Consider the following 15,871-nt stretch of genomic DNA (forward strand, 5'->3'; position numbering starts at 1 on the left):
ACTCCTCTAAGGCTCAACATTGGAAAAATTATATAGAAAACGCCTATGATGGTCTAGCCTGCGACTCTTAAGTCCTAATGAATGATGTTGTATTTATGTACCGTGCCACTGGATACAACTAAAGTAAGGCTTGATCAGCTCCAAAAAAGGCGCCCCCCCCCCTTCTCCCTCGTGTGCCTAAGTAACAGAGGCTCTTTCGGTACTTTATCTACCATAGCAAGAGAAGATATTTAGGACTTTGGAAAGGTGTTATTGCAGGACTGCATCGTCAATGTATCTATGGTGGCTTAAGGAATGGCTTATATAAGCCTATGAGTCTCAAATTTACTTAATTATATTTTGTATAACCAAGTAGGGTTTGGTCCTAATATAGCAAGGAACGTAATTATAAACGCACAGAACTATATAGTTATGATCAAATACAGGAGGTGATATTGTCTTTCTCGTTTAATTTTTTTTTGTTATCTTGAATCCTGGACAAACAGGAAACCCTACGACCTAACCCGCAGGAACAAGACCATCCAAGAACCTCACCACACTCTCCATGTACTGAGAGTGGAACTCGGCTCCACAGTTTGCTTCATAGTGACTCGGGGATGGATCGAGCGAAAAAGGCCTCAAGAGATGAAGCAGCCAGACCGCTTTTGCCAACCCCAAAAACTCTTTATAGAACTGACTTCTTCGATGGTTACCAGCTAAAACCATCTCCCGCTGCTCCAAGTCCCCGAACAAGGACTCTGTGGTGAATGACGGAAAGGTACTTCTTCGAGCATAACTTACCAAAATGACAAGTCGGTAAGACCTCAAGAAGCTCCATGGGATCCATCGCTTTCATGTCTTTGAACTGAGCAAAGCAGTCACAACGGTATTGATCAGGGCTGATAAGAGAAGAGAGGCTTCCGTCCATGTAAAAACTTCTCGTGGTCGATCGAATCCTTGAAAGATTTATATTGGGCCAAAACTAGGCCTTCAAAATTTATTTTAGTATCTGAAGTTCCGAAACATCAAAAATAATAATTTAAGCTTCTCCACCAGAGAATATTAAAAGCATATCATAGATGCTGACAGATTCGACCAATAAAAATCATAGATGCTGATAAGAGAGTTCGAAAACGCTGTCGTTTAACACGTAACTTTCTCAAAAATTCCAAAAAAGAGATGTCAAAAAGGTCTTCTCAGAATCCAAACCGTCATACATGGTTTAAGCTCCTCCCATCGATTCCTTCAAATCGCCGGATCTTCTCGATTCCGATTCCCTTCTCCCTCCCTGATTCCGTGTTTCAAAGGTAAACATTTTAGCTTCCCCGATTCGTTTGATAGATCCCACCATTATCATATCCGCAATAGCTTCTGTTTATTTGATTGGGTCTAATTCAGGATTTCCGGCGATTTGGTGGATGCGTGGAGAAGGGTTTGTAGAAAAGCTTCTCTCTTTTGGTTTTAGAGTTTGTGGGTTAATGGTTGAAGAGAGAAAGATAGGGTTTTGAAAAGGTTTTGTTGGAGATTGCTTAAAAGCATACGACTATGGATGAAGAGGCTTCTTCTTGGATTAGGAGGACTAAGTTTTCTCATACTGTTTCTTACCGTCTCAACTCCTCAAAGCTAGCCTCTTTCCCTCTTAAGGTCAACCAAGAGAATGTTTCTCAACTCAAAACAAGGCCGCAGAAGTTGGTTTCAAGTAGTTCACCGAATGTATGTGTTGTTGTTGAGACAGAAGTACAGACAAACCCTGTAACTAATAAACAGAGATCCGTCTCTCCCTCCCCTCAGATGGCACTTCCTGATGTCTTTAAGGAAGCTAGGTCTGAGCGTAAGAGATTCTCTACTCCGCATCCGAGGAGAATGGACTCTGAAAAGGGAATGAAGGTTAAGTTATCTCATAAAGACTCCTTTGAGAAGAGGAGATCGTTCAACTTGCGGTCCCCTTCTGTTCCCATCAGAGATCTTAGCACTCTGAGGATTCAAGAGAGGGTGAGCAAGAGCAAGAAGGACACAGGGTGGTCTAAGCTTTTTGATAACGGTAGTGGTCGTAGAGTCAGTGCTGCTGAAGCTTCTGAGGAGTACCGTATCGATATGTCGAAGCTTTTCTTTGGGCTTAGGTTCGCTCATGGGCTGTACAGCCGACTGTACCATGGAAAGTATGAAGATAAAGCTGTTGCTGTGAAACTTATCACTGTCCCTGATGATGATGAGAATGGATGCTTGGGAGCACGGTTAGAGAAACAGTTCACCAAGGAAGTCACCCTCTTGTCTCGGTTGTCTCATCCAAATGTTATCAAGGTGATTCCACTCTCTTTTGGCCAATATAGGTGGAATGATGTCTATGGTTTGTTCTAACTTTTCTTCTCTTGTCTGTGTGCTAAAACAGTTTGTGGGAGCTTACAAAGATCCGCCTGTGTACTGCGTCCTCACTGAGTATTTACCTGAAGGATCTTTAAGATCTTTTCTACACAAGCCTGAGAATAGGTCTCTTTCTTTGAAGAAACTGATAGAGTTTGCTCTAGATATCGCAAGAGGAATGGAATATATCCACTCACGACGAGTAATCCATCGAGATCTTAAGCCGGAAAATGTATTGATCGACGAAGACTTCCAGTTGAAGATCGCTGACTTTGGCATAGCGTGCGAGGAGGAGTACTGTGATATGTTGGCTGATGATCCAGGGACTTACAGGTGGATGGCACCTGAAATGATTAAACGGAAACCACACGGGAGAAAGGCTGATGTGTATAGCTTTGGACTCGTTTTATGGGAAATGGTAGCTGGAGCAATCCCTTATGAGGACATGAATCCTATTCAAGCTGCTTTTGCAGTCGTGCACAAGGTAAAGTGTGTTCTGACTATTATAGTTCAGTTGTTTCAACCTTTTGAGATCTTATCAGTGTTGTTTTATGGTTCAGAACATTAGGCCGGCTGTTCCGGGAGATTGTCCAGCAGCAATGAAAGCTCTGATAGAGCAGTGTTGGTCGGTTGCGCCGGATAAGAGACCTGAGTTTTGGCAGATTGTGAAAGTGCTTGAAGAGTTTGAGGATTCGCTGGAACGTGAAGGGTGCTTGAATCTGAGTTCAAACAAGATTTGCAAGGATCCAAGGAAAGGTCTGAAACATTGGATTCAGAAACTTGGACCGGCCCAAGGAGGAGGCAGCAGCAGCAGTGTTCTTGGTGGATCGGCTTTGCCTAAGCCTAAATTCGCTTGAGAGATGTTGTAAGAGTGTCTTTTTGTAAATTTATATGTAAAATGCAAAACAAAAGGTTTTGTATTTGTGATGTGTTGTATGATCCTGTCCTGTTTTTGTGGGTTGTGATGTGATCTGTAATCTTTCATCTTCTTCTCTAGATTTGTTGTGTAATGACAATCAAACCGGGGAATGGTTTTGTGATTCGATGTTTATGGGCTTCACTAACGTGTCTACTAGTCCCAACAAAATATAACAGTTATCTAGAGGAAAATAAATATGACATTCATCTATAAATAGATAAAAACATAACGTTTCTTTGGAATAAAGAAACACATTGAAACGAAATCTCGCTTCTATTCTAATTTTTTCTATAGAGGAAAACAGAGAATTGAAATGAAGATGGTTGTAGAGAAAATTATTCTCTTTTATCAAGGTAAATGCTATAAAATAATATTTTTTTTGCAATATCTTCTTGACAGTAATTCATTTTTTAAAAATATTTAATTATAAAATACAGTAATTTCTTTTCTCTGTTTTTACTATAATGTAATTAAGAGTTGTTAGTAATAACACACATTGTTGACAAAAAAGAAGAAGTAATAACACACATTAGTTGGTGATAATGATGTAACATTTGAACAACACACTTTATTTTAAATAATTAAGGTGTTGCTTGAGAAAAAGAATATGTTATATGTTTGTTCAAATGTTACACCTTGCTGCACTTAACTCTTGTTGCTATCTACTTGAAAATCAGCCACCAATACCCCTTTTTTTCTTTCTTTTTTTTTACTGATTGAAAGGGAATCCAAAGAAGTGATGGAAGTAGCCAAATATTTACCCCATTTACCCAAAAGGTAAAGAAAACAAATACTCTACTATAGTGGCCCATAATGGGATGTGTTGATTCAGCAACTCACCAGATACAAGATCTATAAAAGCATGTATGTTAAAACAAATCAATGGATCTTAATCTTTACTCCACCGGTTAATTTTTAAACATCTTACCAAATTGTTTCAAAAAAAAAAAAACATCTTACCAAATAAATGACCAAATTAAGCTAATTAGTATATTTATGATCGGTTGGCTGTTATTCACATTTGATAAATATTCATATAATTATGAACATGACAGGGTTTACTTTTGAGTAGTTTATATTTTTAAGAAAATAAATAACGCACGAATTAAAGTACAGAATTTAATATAAAATTATAAATACGTATTAACACGCACTAAAAAGGGACAGCTAAAAACGAAAAAGGTTAAAGTGTTGACAACGAAACGCAACTCATCTCTCTGTTTTCTCGAGATCCTAGACATGTCTCTCTGACCCATTCAACTCCACTCTCTTCCATTCCACTGAACCACCCCTCCCTGATCCCTTATTAGCCATGACCCACCGAACCCAGCGACGTCGCCGTCGTCACTCCTCCGTCTGCCACCGTCACCCCACTTCCAAACCCACCGCCGGCCTATGTGCCGCCTGTCTCCGCGAACGCCTCTCCACCATCGAAGCTCTCTCTTCCGATCAAGTCCCTGAGTTCCGCCGTGTTCGTGACGCTTCCGCCGCAGAAGAAGAACAAGGTAGAGCCAGTAGGAGGCTCTTGGAAGAAGAAGAAACGGAAGATGGAGAGGAGAAGAAGACGATGAAGGAGTTTATAGATCTTGAATCAAAAGCTCACCAGATCAAGAAGAACGACGTCGCTTCGGTTCTCACCAGAACGCTTAAGAAGCTTTCACTCAAACTTCCTATGAATGGAAACAATCAAGAAACAAGTCTTAGACGTAGCTCATGTGATGTAGATCCAAGGTTATCTCTAGAGGCAGGTGGAATCCATTTCGAGGAAGCTAGAGCGTCATGGGACGGATGCTTAACCGGAAAGACATATCCAAAGCTGGTGGTTCCTTTATCAGCTGTGACTGAAGAGGAGAAGGATCCTGGGGGGACAGCTCAGACAAGGGATTACTACTTGGATTCACGAAGGAGAAGAAGCTTTGATCGATCAACGAGACATGGAATGCTAAAGGTTGATGAGTTGAAAGGTGAGTTGTCACCTGAAGGTGTTGGTTTGTTTCATGGAGCGAAGTTGCTTGTTACTGAGAGGGAACTGAGGGATTCAGATTGGTATTCCATCAAACCGAAGAGCTTAGAGTTAGCTTCTAAAGGCGTTGATTGTGTTGCTGCTGGTGAGGTGAAGAAGAGTGGAAAGAAATGGCCCAAAGGATGGAATCTTTGGGGTTTGATTCAGAGGAAGACTGATGCGGTGAAGAAGGAAAACAAGACCGATGCCATGGAGGGTCCTTTTGTTGAGTCTTTGCTGAAGCTTAGGAGAGTGGTTAAAGGAGAAAGCAACGGTGATGTTAGCGAGAAACTCATGAGAAGCTACAGCGTTAGCGCAAGGAAGTCCTGTGATGGCATGTTTCATGGTGCTTCTATTGCTGATGGCTTTCAAGGTGGAAGAAGCTCTTGTGATGGTCTGTTTCATGGTTCTGTTACTGGCGTTGAGTCTGTAAGAAGAAGAAGAAACTCGTGCGATGACGGATTCTTTCATGGCATTGAAGGCAAAGCGGATCATCTTCTTCAGAGAGATGCTAAGCTTGAGAGTTACTCGCCAGATAACCTCAGAAACAATATGGTTAGATTCTACTTGACGCCATTAAAGAGCCAAACAACAAGCAACTCTGGGAAAAGTAGGCTGATTCATTAGTCTGATCTCTGATGTATTATATTAAATATTGTGTTGTAATTAGCCATCCATTACCATGTATGTTACTTATTATCTGTATTGTTCTGTATATATATGAAGTAAGATCTTATGCCCATCTTGTTCGGTCTCCCCTTTCCTTCCACTTTTTAAGTTCTTCAACCCTCTCAAGAGTTCAATACAGATGTGGTTGTGTTGGGTCTGATCAATACAACAGTTCCTAGACTAATAAAAAACAATAGTTTCAATCTCAAGGTATTGAATACGAGTGCATAAAGCATCAAGTTATATTCCAAAGGGTTTAGATGAATCAAGCCAACAACAAAGGACAAGAGCAAGAACATCAATGGCACCGTAGAACACAAATGGGTCATATAAAGTTTTGTACTTTCCTCTACAATCTAATAGGATGTTGGTAGAGATACTTGCACCAATGGTTGAATCTACACACAGCTAATTTACGCAAATTTATTGTATCACAACCATTTTGTACCTTACTCAAGATCATACCCTTTCTCCTGAAGCTCAGTCATAACCTCGTTCCTCATCCTCAGCCACAGTTTCTGAGCCTCTTTGTCAAACTTCTTCTTCTCCATCTCTTTCTGGTAATTATCACCTTCGCCTTCAGACTCAACAACCCCTTTAGGCCCAATAGCCGTCCCGATCATCCCTCCCTTTGCAACAAAATCCTCCATCGCCTCTGTATCACCTGGATAAGGAAACTCACGCCGCTCATACAAATGAGCCAACTCTCTCTCCTCTTTTGGTCTCGGCTTCAGCGTCCACCACCCTAAAGGAGACGTTTCGTTGTATAGCCACGCCATGCCAAAGATTGTGTAGGTGCATAGCAATGCTTTCCCCACTTGTTTCCAAAAGAACATATCGTCACGCCCTAATCCAACCTTCTTCAGGTACTTGTTTGCGTCCATTGCTTTCAAAGCCTCTACTCCTGTCACACACCCACACATACACACAAAACAACCAATCAGAATAAAAAATGAGGTTACATGATTTCGTTCAGGCATTTCATCGAACAGCTTACATGCCACCATAAACTTAGATCACACAAAAAAAGTAAAAGCTTAAACCTTTGACAAAACCCACAATTCCCAGTGATATAAACGAATAACGGATTGTAATTTTAGGGATCTAACCCCATGAGTTTCATCCTAAGTACATAATAAGGGAACAAGACAGTAGACATAGGCAGATTAGATCGGGAAATAAGTCAAGGATGGAAGAGAAATCTTACCCGTTTTAGCTTGTTGAAACTGTTTCCGCACCATCTTCTTCTCCGAAAAGCTAGGAGTCGAGGACCAAGCTTCTGCACGATGATCAACGAGCTGAGCTCAGCGACATCAGACTAACACAGAAACGCTCAAGTGAAACGCTGTCGTATTAGAGATATTGGACTTGATAACTTTGTTTTAGGCCTTTTCGTTTACGTAGTGGTTTGGACATGTGGCCTTGTTTAGTAGCATTGAATCCAATACGATGCACTGTCTAGTCTAGTCTCCAGTTTATGAAATTAATTTTGTGAATAATCACCGTATTTTTGTTTTTGTTTTGGAGAGAATTTATATAAGAGAAAAAGATTAGGATAGCACCAAACCAAATTTTTGTTCCCAAAGTAGCACTCAAGGTTCAAAGTCACAAAAATAGGTTTCATTAAAGAGGTAAATATACACTTATACCCATTGGGTTAATTAATCCAAACCTTAGAGTTTAGAGTTAATGGGTGGGTTTTTGGAATTAGGGTTTAAAATTTTATGAAAAATAAATACTAAAATAAAAAATAAAAATTTTAAAATCAGTTTCAAAAGTATTTTTAAATTATAAAAAGAAAATTTGAAAAAAATTAAAATAAAAATTCGAAAAAAAAATTTCAAAAAAAAATTATAAAAATTTCGAATCTGAAAGCATATAATCTGAAACTATAAAAAAAAAAAATTTTCATTTTTTTTATTTTTATTTTATTTATTTTTGTTTGTTTATTTAATTTTAAACCAAGAGTATTAGAGATATTTTACCCTTTAATGAATGTCATTTTTGTGACATTCTCCTTCTAGTGCTATTTTTGAGACATAAACTTCAAAAGGTGTTATTATTGACAATTGCCCTTTATATAATTGAATTAGATGAGATGTATATATAAATGAGAAAAAGACTAGGATAACATCAAACCAAGTTTTTGTTCCCAAAGTAGCACTCAAGGTTCAAAGTCACAAAAATAAGTTTCATTAAAGAGGTAAATATACATTTATACCATTTGGGTTAATTAATCCAAACCTTAGGGTTTAGAGTTAAGGGGTGGGGTTTTGGAATTAGGGTTTAAAATTTTATAAAAAATAAATATTAAAATAAAAAATAAAAAATTTAAAAACAGTTTCAAAAAGTATTTTTAAATTATAAAAAGAAAATTTGAAAACAAAAATAAAAAAAAAAATTTCAAAAAAAATTAGAAAAATTTCGAATCTGAAACTATAAAAAAAATTTCTTTTTTTCATTTTTTTATTTTTATTTTATTTATTTTTATTTATTTTTGTTTGTTTATTTAATTTTAAACCAAGAGTATTAGGGATATTTTACTCTTTAATGAATGTCATTTTTGTGACTTTCTCATTCTAGTGCTTTTTTTGAGACATAAACTTCAAAATGTGCTAATATTGATAATTGCGCTATATAATTTTAAAGTAGCTTGTAGGCTTGTAGCTCACCTTTCAGACGAATGATTGAAGTTCCATGTCAAATGTCAATGAGTAGATGACCATATACTTTTATCAATTTTATAACTTATGGGGCACTATTTATATACCTTTTCAATTTCACATCAAATTAAATTAAATATTCAAACACAGTTTTATATTAGGTTTATAAACTATATCTTAAAAAAGATTCCTGCAGTTCGAAGCATAAGACGTTTTGTACAATATATAAACTAGTATTTTAAGTGATAGTTATATATACTTATATCTATGTGTATATGTAGCTAGCTATATTAAATTATATTTGTAAATTGTTACTACATTTTAGACGAATGTGTTCAAGATGTGGTGTGACTTGAATAGTTGAATTGGTCTAAAAGTCTCTCTTTTTTTAAGTCTAAAAGTCCAATTGGCTATTAGGGAATTGACTCAAGTCCTTTATATATTACTCAAATCCTTTTCACATTTCCGATGTGGGATCTTCTCTTCAATACCTTCACTCGAGATAATAGTGTGTATAACCATTAATCTCGCAGAATCCATCATACCCCCTCCGAAATCATGCTTTATTTTCTACCGATCTCGACGGAACTGAATCTTCTATGGGTCATCAGCTAACAGGATGATCGGATCACTCTCTGGGCCAGATTAATGGGTCAGGATATTGGACCTGCTCTGATACCATGATAAGTTTCCTAAGTTTTCAACTTAAAACTAATTGGCAATTAGTGGATTGGTCCAAGTCCCTTATATATTACTTAAATCTCTTTTATGTTAAATCACGTTTGTTGTGAAGGAATATGCTTTCTTATATCTTCTCTATTAAAAGAGAAGTACAATTTTTATCTACTATTTAGAAGTCTACTATGACCATTTCATTAATCACATAATATGACATAACAATTAATAGAAATATTAATAATAATTTAATTTTAACTATAGATTTGAATTTTATTTTCAGTTATAACAAATCTATTGAGAAAAATCTAACAAAATCCTACTAAATTTTTAAATATTTTTTTATTAAATATTGCATTAATTAATTTCGTAATTAAATAATATAATCCTTTCATTTAAATAAATTATCATTTACCACTAAAACGGGTTCAAATTTGTTAATCATGTCATATTTTTTTATACAAATGAAGTTATTAACATATGATAAAATTTTATTTCTACAGCTATATATTTTCAAAAATCATATGTTGAAGAATATTTTTTATTTGATTATTTCAAATTATGAAAACTCTAAAACATAATAAAAAGGTAAAATGTATAAAACAAACCCCTATATTAATAAAGTAATAAAAAACCTAAACAAAAAAATTAAAGAGTTATAAAATACATAACACTAAAATATAAATTGTATATTTAAATTTATATAATAATATCAAAATTAAATATTTATAAAATGAAAATATAAACTCTAGTTTATATTAAGTCATAACCGTTTGCTTGGGATTAGTTCAATATCCAGTGAATAAATATATTTCACTTAAGACGGTTAAGCTTACGAATTTGTTGGGAAAAATTAAATGCTATACGTAGATATAAACAGAACGCAACAGAGTATCACTTGTCGTTGTTTTTTTTTTTTTTTTTTTGAGCAATCACTTGTAGTTGTTTTTAGTTATACACTTGCTAGCAAGTTCATAGGTTCAGCACAAGTTTATATACACTTTTGATTAATCATATTCAAAACTACAGAGCAAGTGTGGGTGGGTTTAGTTAGATGATGAGGTGTTTTTTGCATATAAAAGGTGTTGGTTATGCATTACTTTTGTCAAACAGTTAGTCCTTTTCGATAACGAATAATTTATTTCGTTTTATAATCGTGTAGCGTATTATTTATCGAAATATTCGGTCCAACTTGCTGAAGTTTACGCTAATTATATGTTTTTTGTTTGTTAAATATTATAAGGGTATGATTCGTGCATTGTCACTTGGAAATCCATACAACTAGGGGACTAAAGATGGCATTCGTCGTCGACAACGGTCACGGGCCGTGACCTGTCACTGCTTCCTACACACACCGATCTTTCCAGTGTTAGGACTTCTTTTTTTTTGGTAATTTTAGTTTATACTTAGTACCTATAAGGTGCATGTTACAATAATTTGCATGTAAAAAAATTTGGAAGATCGGACATTTTATATAATAAACTAGTTCATAAAACGTTATTCTTATGCTAGGCTTCTATTTCTTTTCTTTTTAACTATTAATTTCCGTTGCAACTTGGCAATTAGATTTATCCAGCAGAAAATAAGAAAATGAAACCCATACGGTGCTCGACGGACAATGTCACGGATCCTCTTTAGCAAAATCAAAAGGTTCGATCGGTCGTCGGTGTTCTTTAAAGTTGTTTAGTGGTGTATATTGTATACAGAGCCAGTTCTAGGTATAGCCAAATCTAATATTGGCTTTAAATCTCCAAAAAATTGAGTTACTATATAGAACATAGACCTCTAAATTAAGCAAAAAAAAAATATTTATTAAAATCTTTACTAAATTGTTTGTCTCAAAAGTTCAGAATCGGTTATGCATGTATATATATAGCTTAACTGGAATCACAATTTCCATGAAAATAATCATAATAGTTTATTAAGAGAAAAAAATGCCAGGGAATCGATTCCAAAAGACTTTGGCTGTTTCATCCAGTTCGCAAGACGTTTGTCCCTTGGTGCACTTAAACCTTATAGTTTTCTGCTTAAACAGTTTTCTGACTTATTCCTTGTTTGAAATAATACTCAAGTGTTCAAATGAGTAAAAGAGTATTTAACTTGAAAAACTTAATATTAAATGTTTGGAGAGTATTAGTTGTACCAGAAATGGCAAAAAATATATTCAATTATTGACATGTATCCCCAACATTCAGACCTTCCCCTACATATAGCTCCTGGAACGTCCAAAGGGCCATTGAATAGAAAATATTTTTTATATATTTTGAATACGGTAACTATATGTAAGCATACTTTATGATAATAAACTAGATTATATCGTTAATATGCTCAATAACCCTACATATATTCTGAAAGTGATATACTTTTTCTTTGTGGCAATCTTGCATGACCACACCTCAAACATAAATTGATTTAGCACTTTTCATATATGAAACATGCGCGAAAGATTTTAGAATTTAACTAATTCTTTTCCTATAATATATGATTACTTTAAACTCCTTTTCAATAAGCAATGACATAGATGATTCAAACGTGTATTGGATAAGAATACTTACAAAGCATGTATTAAGTAGAGTAGGATGATTAGAGTTAAAAATGTTACGTAATTGAGAAACTTCTAATTATATACATACGAAATGGAATTTACAAGCATATATATTAGCCGTACGTTACTATCACTCGAGATGTCTACTGTGTGGCATCTAAATGATTTTTTTTTTTTTTTTTTTTTTGAAAAAGATTTTTCTATTTAAAAGCATGAGACTGAAAATGTTTTACAGAGTATGAGAACTCAGTAGGCCAAGTGGCCTTAAATATCTAAAAGATACAAATAGAAATCAGATAAAAGCTGGATGGGTTTCAAGTAGAGAACCATAACTGGAGGAGGGCTGAGGAGAATTTTGGCCTGTCGATTCTCAGGCTCGAGATCTTGTTCTTTACCGTGAGACTTATCTGGCTCACCAATCTGTCGGCAGGAGTGAAACGGGCGTTGTGCAGTCGATTGTTTCTCTCTGACCAGAGCGTGTAGAGTGTCGCCTGCCAGCATAAGAGTAGAAGTGTCTTTTGAATCTTATTTGAAGTGTGGTTTCTTAGCTGCGGGAGAATGTCAGACCAATGGCGTGATGATGCAAAATTACATTTTGCTGCCATGATCCTCCATACATCCCAAGCAAACGTACAGTCGAAGAAGCAGTGTGCAATTGACTCATTTGCCACATTACAGAGAAGACAGTGCGGATCTGTTTGTAGCCCCCAGCTGAGTATTCTATCTCTTGTAGGGCATCTGTTCCTGACCATCAACCACACTAGGAACATATGTTTTGGTATTCCACCTGAAAACCATACCTCTTTGTGCCAAGCTACCGTAGGCGTCGGGGGACGAAGGAGGTTGTATATTGCTCCAGTCTGGAATTTCGAGCGTAGTTGGTTCCCCGGCCACCATTCGAGTTCGTCCTGAGTATTATTCAAAGTGAGGGTAGAGATATATGATAAAACCTCTAGTTGCTGGTCAGAGCGCGCATTTGGTATAATCCAGGCATCATTCTCCCATAGTTCAGCAAGCGTAGCAGTCGCGGAGACCGGAAAGTGCAGTGAAGCTCGAGTGCCTAGGTAGTCAGAGAGCTTACCAAATGGGGACCAGTTCGATGACCAAAAATAGGTGGTTTCTCCGTTTTGAACCCGCTTCCTGATCCAAGGAAAAATAATTCCCCTTGAGTCAAGAAGCTTATTATACGACCAAGGTGACCAAGGTGACTATAAACATTTTTTTTTATGTATCAACAAGTCATTTTAGAACAACAAAAAACAATTATCAATTCAAAAATCTAATACTCTTACCTAGCGAACATTTGGTTGTTACGTTGTGTTATCCTCACAAAGAATATATGAAAGATAAAATGCTTGAAAACGTTCCTTTAGTTCCATCGAAAAAATGCTATAAACATTTTGAATTGGATTAATGTGATATAATATACACAAGTACGGTATGGTACGGTACCATTACCGGTCACGTAAGGAAGCTTACCGGCTTTAAGTGTATTAACATTTGACTAAAACTAATTGATTAATACTCCCTAGTCCCTAAACACTTAATTAGGACATATATCAATGTGATCCGTGATATCAGGAATTCTATGTTGTAGTAAACTCTATAAGTAATTGATTTCTTTTTTTTTTTGGGTAAAAGGGTAATGAATTTCTTTGACATGTTCCAAGATTCTTCATTATATAAAACATAAAATATTGTATTTAAATAAATCATTATTGCATTTTTAATAGAGAACAACTCACACTGTGGTCAACGATTGGGACAATAATTATGCAATATATAAATATAGATTGTAAATCTCACCAAACCATGTACAGAAGTAATTTGATTTACAAAAGGGTGATCTAATTAGATCTTCTTAAGTCACTTATGGGTTTACGGCAATGAAGAACATTTTGAAATTCAATCGTAGATTTCAATCTTTTAGAAAGGTGATTGGTTTGATTATCGTGAGCTCCATGATGACAAACATACGGTGATTGATGTGTTAGACTCGGTGATGAGACTCATAACCATTCATAACTACAATGAAATGAGCTTTTGCTGCCGAAGAGAGAAAAATATGAGAAATGGTTAGTGATTTTCACCATGTAACCATGTAGACATCTTGTAAAGGTGCAATAAAACTTTACCAAACCGGTTAAAAGCCCCACCGAAAACCTTACGTATATACTCAGCATGAACTCGTAAGGGTAGATCGAACGTATAGAATGCTGCCACGTGAACAAATCATAATAAAGAAGACAGATTCCTCGAGATCTTAAAGACAGAAGAAAAGACAATTAAAGTGAGAGACCGACCAATGATAATGCAAAACGCGCATCTCACGTGGACCCCTAAGTACAACTTGGCCATGTAAGTTACCGCTGATCTCGACCGTTCATTTGGCGGCTGCTTTTTCTGTTCTGACACATAAAATCCCAAATTGCGAAATAAATAAAAAGTTGTACGTAATCAGTGCAAATAAAAAATTTAAAGTACAGCAGCGTCAGTAACGTATATGTTTTTCTTTGGAATATAGTTAGTATATTATTTTGTGTTTCAAAAAAAAAGTTTTGAAACTTATTTTAACAAGGATGTTGAAAATTTGTTATTGTTATGAGAAGGCATCGTATACTCCCAGAAAATGTCAACTTCGTATATTTTTATTCAATAAATAAAATCATTTTTCTTCTTTGGTTTCAGTGACAATTATTTGTGTATTTCGCAATATATGAGTGTTCACCATCATTATTATGTTGTAATCATAGTGGTCACGGAATTATTCTTCCAATTCTTTTTATTTTCTTTCATAAACACAACTTATCTTCATTAAGATCAACAACGGCTAACATTTAGGGTCTGATTAGTAGCCATAACTTAATAAGATTACTTTAACACAAACAATAACAGCATATTTTAATAATTAGAAAGAGCATTAAAAGAAAAAGGTGACCTCTAATTAGCGGATGAACGATGTTTTATGTATGGTGACAAAAGTTTTAAACAGTAAAACTGGTTAACAAGATAAAAATAAAAAACAAACACTTAAATTTAAAGTTTTTTTTAAAATACTGTTTAGAAATTTTAAAAATCTCTAAACGAAATAATTACATTAGTTTGGGAATATGTAAACTAAACAGGGTTAAAAATAGAAACCTAGTTTGGTGATGATGTGTACACACTGAAATCATATGTAATGTGACAAAAAGTACATAAGAGTAAAAAAACCAGAATCTATTATTTTTACTGTCTGTAATAATTAGAGAAGAAAAAAAACAGCATCACCCAAGATTTAATTTCTCAAAAACATGATTAACTCCGGTCTCTTATTTGGGGTTCTTAACTCATGATTTGACATTTTTTTTTTATATTTTTCGGCTAAAAAACGTATTTTATAACTCTTATTTAAAAGATGATTTTTAGTTTTCCTTAATTAAAAACTAAGAATCGTCTCTTAGTCGAAACTAAAAACTTCATTTAAGAGACCGGAGTTAATCATGGCCTAAAAACCCAAATCATCGCCTACTTTCTCTGCGTCTTCTCTCTTTTTTTACTAGAGAAAGATTTCAGAATTGGTTTCTGGTGTTAGTTTTCTTTCCATTTATGGATTCATTTGCTTCTTATTGCACGTTATAGTTTTCCTAATTGGGTAAGCTCCAAGGTAGCTTCTTCAATTGTATTAATAATATTATTTTTCATTTTCTGTAGCCATATGTTTATTTTCCCGAGAAATATTATCCACACCAAATCTCAACTCTGGAGTCTCTGCTTAGGAGTGGGCATTTTACCCGAAATCCGAAGTGGCACCCGAACCCGATCCGAAAAACCCGAACCGAAATCCGAACCGAAGTAGCAAAATATCCGAACGAGTATTGAATTAGGAGAGATTGGATATCCGAACCCGAACGGGTAATATCCGAACCCGAATGGATATCCGAAAATAACCGAACATATGATAATTAACCTTATATTTATAGTTTACATCTTTCATTTTATATAAAATATTTATATTGATACTACACATACTTTAAGTTCATATGATATACATACAATTACGTAGAAGATGATTTGCT

At 35.3% G+C, this 15,871-nt stretch overlaps 3 protein-coding genes across 3 annotated transcripts; 2 read left to right on the top strand and 1 right to left on the bottom strand.

Annotated features, from left to right (window-relative positions):
• The first annotated feature begins 1,047 nt into the window (after nucleotides 1-1,047).
• LOC106436036 (serine/threonine/tyrosine-protein kinase HT1) lies at nucleotides 1,048-3,400 on the top strand. The gene is made up of 4 exons (XM_013877000.3): nucleotides 1,048-1,286; nucleotides 1,378-2,280; nucleotides 2,369-2,824; nucleotides 2,901-3,400. Exons 2-4 carry the CDS (start codon nucleotides 1,525-1,527, stop codon nucleotides 3,195-3,197), a joined length of 1,509 nt encoding a protein of 502 aa, XP_013732454.2. The 5' UTR covers nucleotides 1,048-1,286; nucleotides 1,378-1,524; the 3' UTR covers nucleotides 3,198-3,400.
• Nucleotides 3,401-4,406: 1,006 nt separating this feature from the next.
• Nucleotides 4,407-6,003, top strand: LOC106436029 (protein OCTOPUS-like). The gene has a single exon (XM_013876988.3). It carries the CDS (start codon nucleotides 4,572-4,574, stop codon nucleotides 5,886-5,888), a length of 1,317 nt encoding a protein of 438 aa, XP_013732442.2. The 5' UTR covers nucleotides 4,407-4,571; the 3' UTR covers nucleotides 5,889-6,003.
• A 121-nt stretch (nucleotides 6,004-6,124) lies between these two features.
• BNAC03G12310D lies at nucleotides 6,125-7,370 on the bottom strand. The gene is made up of 2 exons (XM_013826942.3): nucleotides 7,138-7,370; nucleotides 6,125-6,834 (listed from the first exon to the last, which is right to left on the bottom strand). Exons 1-2 carry the CDS (start codon nucleotides 7,169-7,171, stop codon nucleotides 6,380-6,382), a joined length of 489 nt encoding a protein of 162 aa, XP_013682396.1. The 5' UTR covers nucleotides 7,172-7,370; the 3' UTR covers nucleotides 6,125-6,379.
• Between the last annotated feature and the right edge of the window lie 8,501 nt (nucleotides 7,371-15,871).

The sequence above is a fragment of the Brassica napus genome, chromosome A3 (genome assembly GCF_020379485.1).
Source record: "Brassica napus cultivar Da-Ae chromosome A3, Da-Ae, whole genome shotgun sequence".
In the NCBI taxonomy this organism is placed as follows: Eukaryota; Viridiplantae; Streptophyta; class Magnoliopsida; order Brassicales; family Brassicaceae; genus Brassica; species Brassica napus.

Bases quoted from the DNA above. Each gene is read 5' to 3' on its own strand.
- LOC106436029 (XM_013876988.3), top strand. From the start codon at position 4,572: ATGACCCACCGAACCCAGCGACGTCGCCGTCGTCACTCCTCCGTCTGC.
- BNAC03G12310D (XM_013826942.3), bottom strand. From the start codon at position 7,171: ATGGTGCGGAAACAGTTTCAACAAGCTAAAACGG. The intron at 6,835-7,137 runs GTAAGATTTCTC...GGTGTGTGACAG, and splicing joins GTTTCAACAAGCTAAAACGG to GAGTAGAGGCTTTGAAAGCA.
- LOC106436036 (XM_013877000.3), top strand. From the start codon at position 1,525: ATGGATGAAGAGGCTTCTTCTTGGATTAGGAGGACTAAGTTTTCTCAT. The intron at 2,281-2,368 runs GTGATTCCACTC...GTGCTAAAACAG, and splicing joins CTCATCCAAATGTTATCAAG to TTTGTGGGAGCTTACAAAGA. The intron at 2,825-2,900 runs GTAAAGTGTGTT...TTTATGGTTCAG, and splicing joins CTTTTGCAGTCGTGCACAAG to AACATTAGGCCGGCTGTTCC.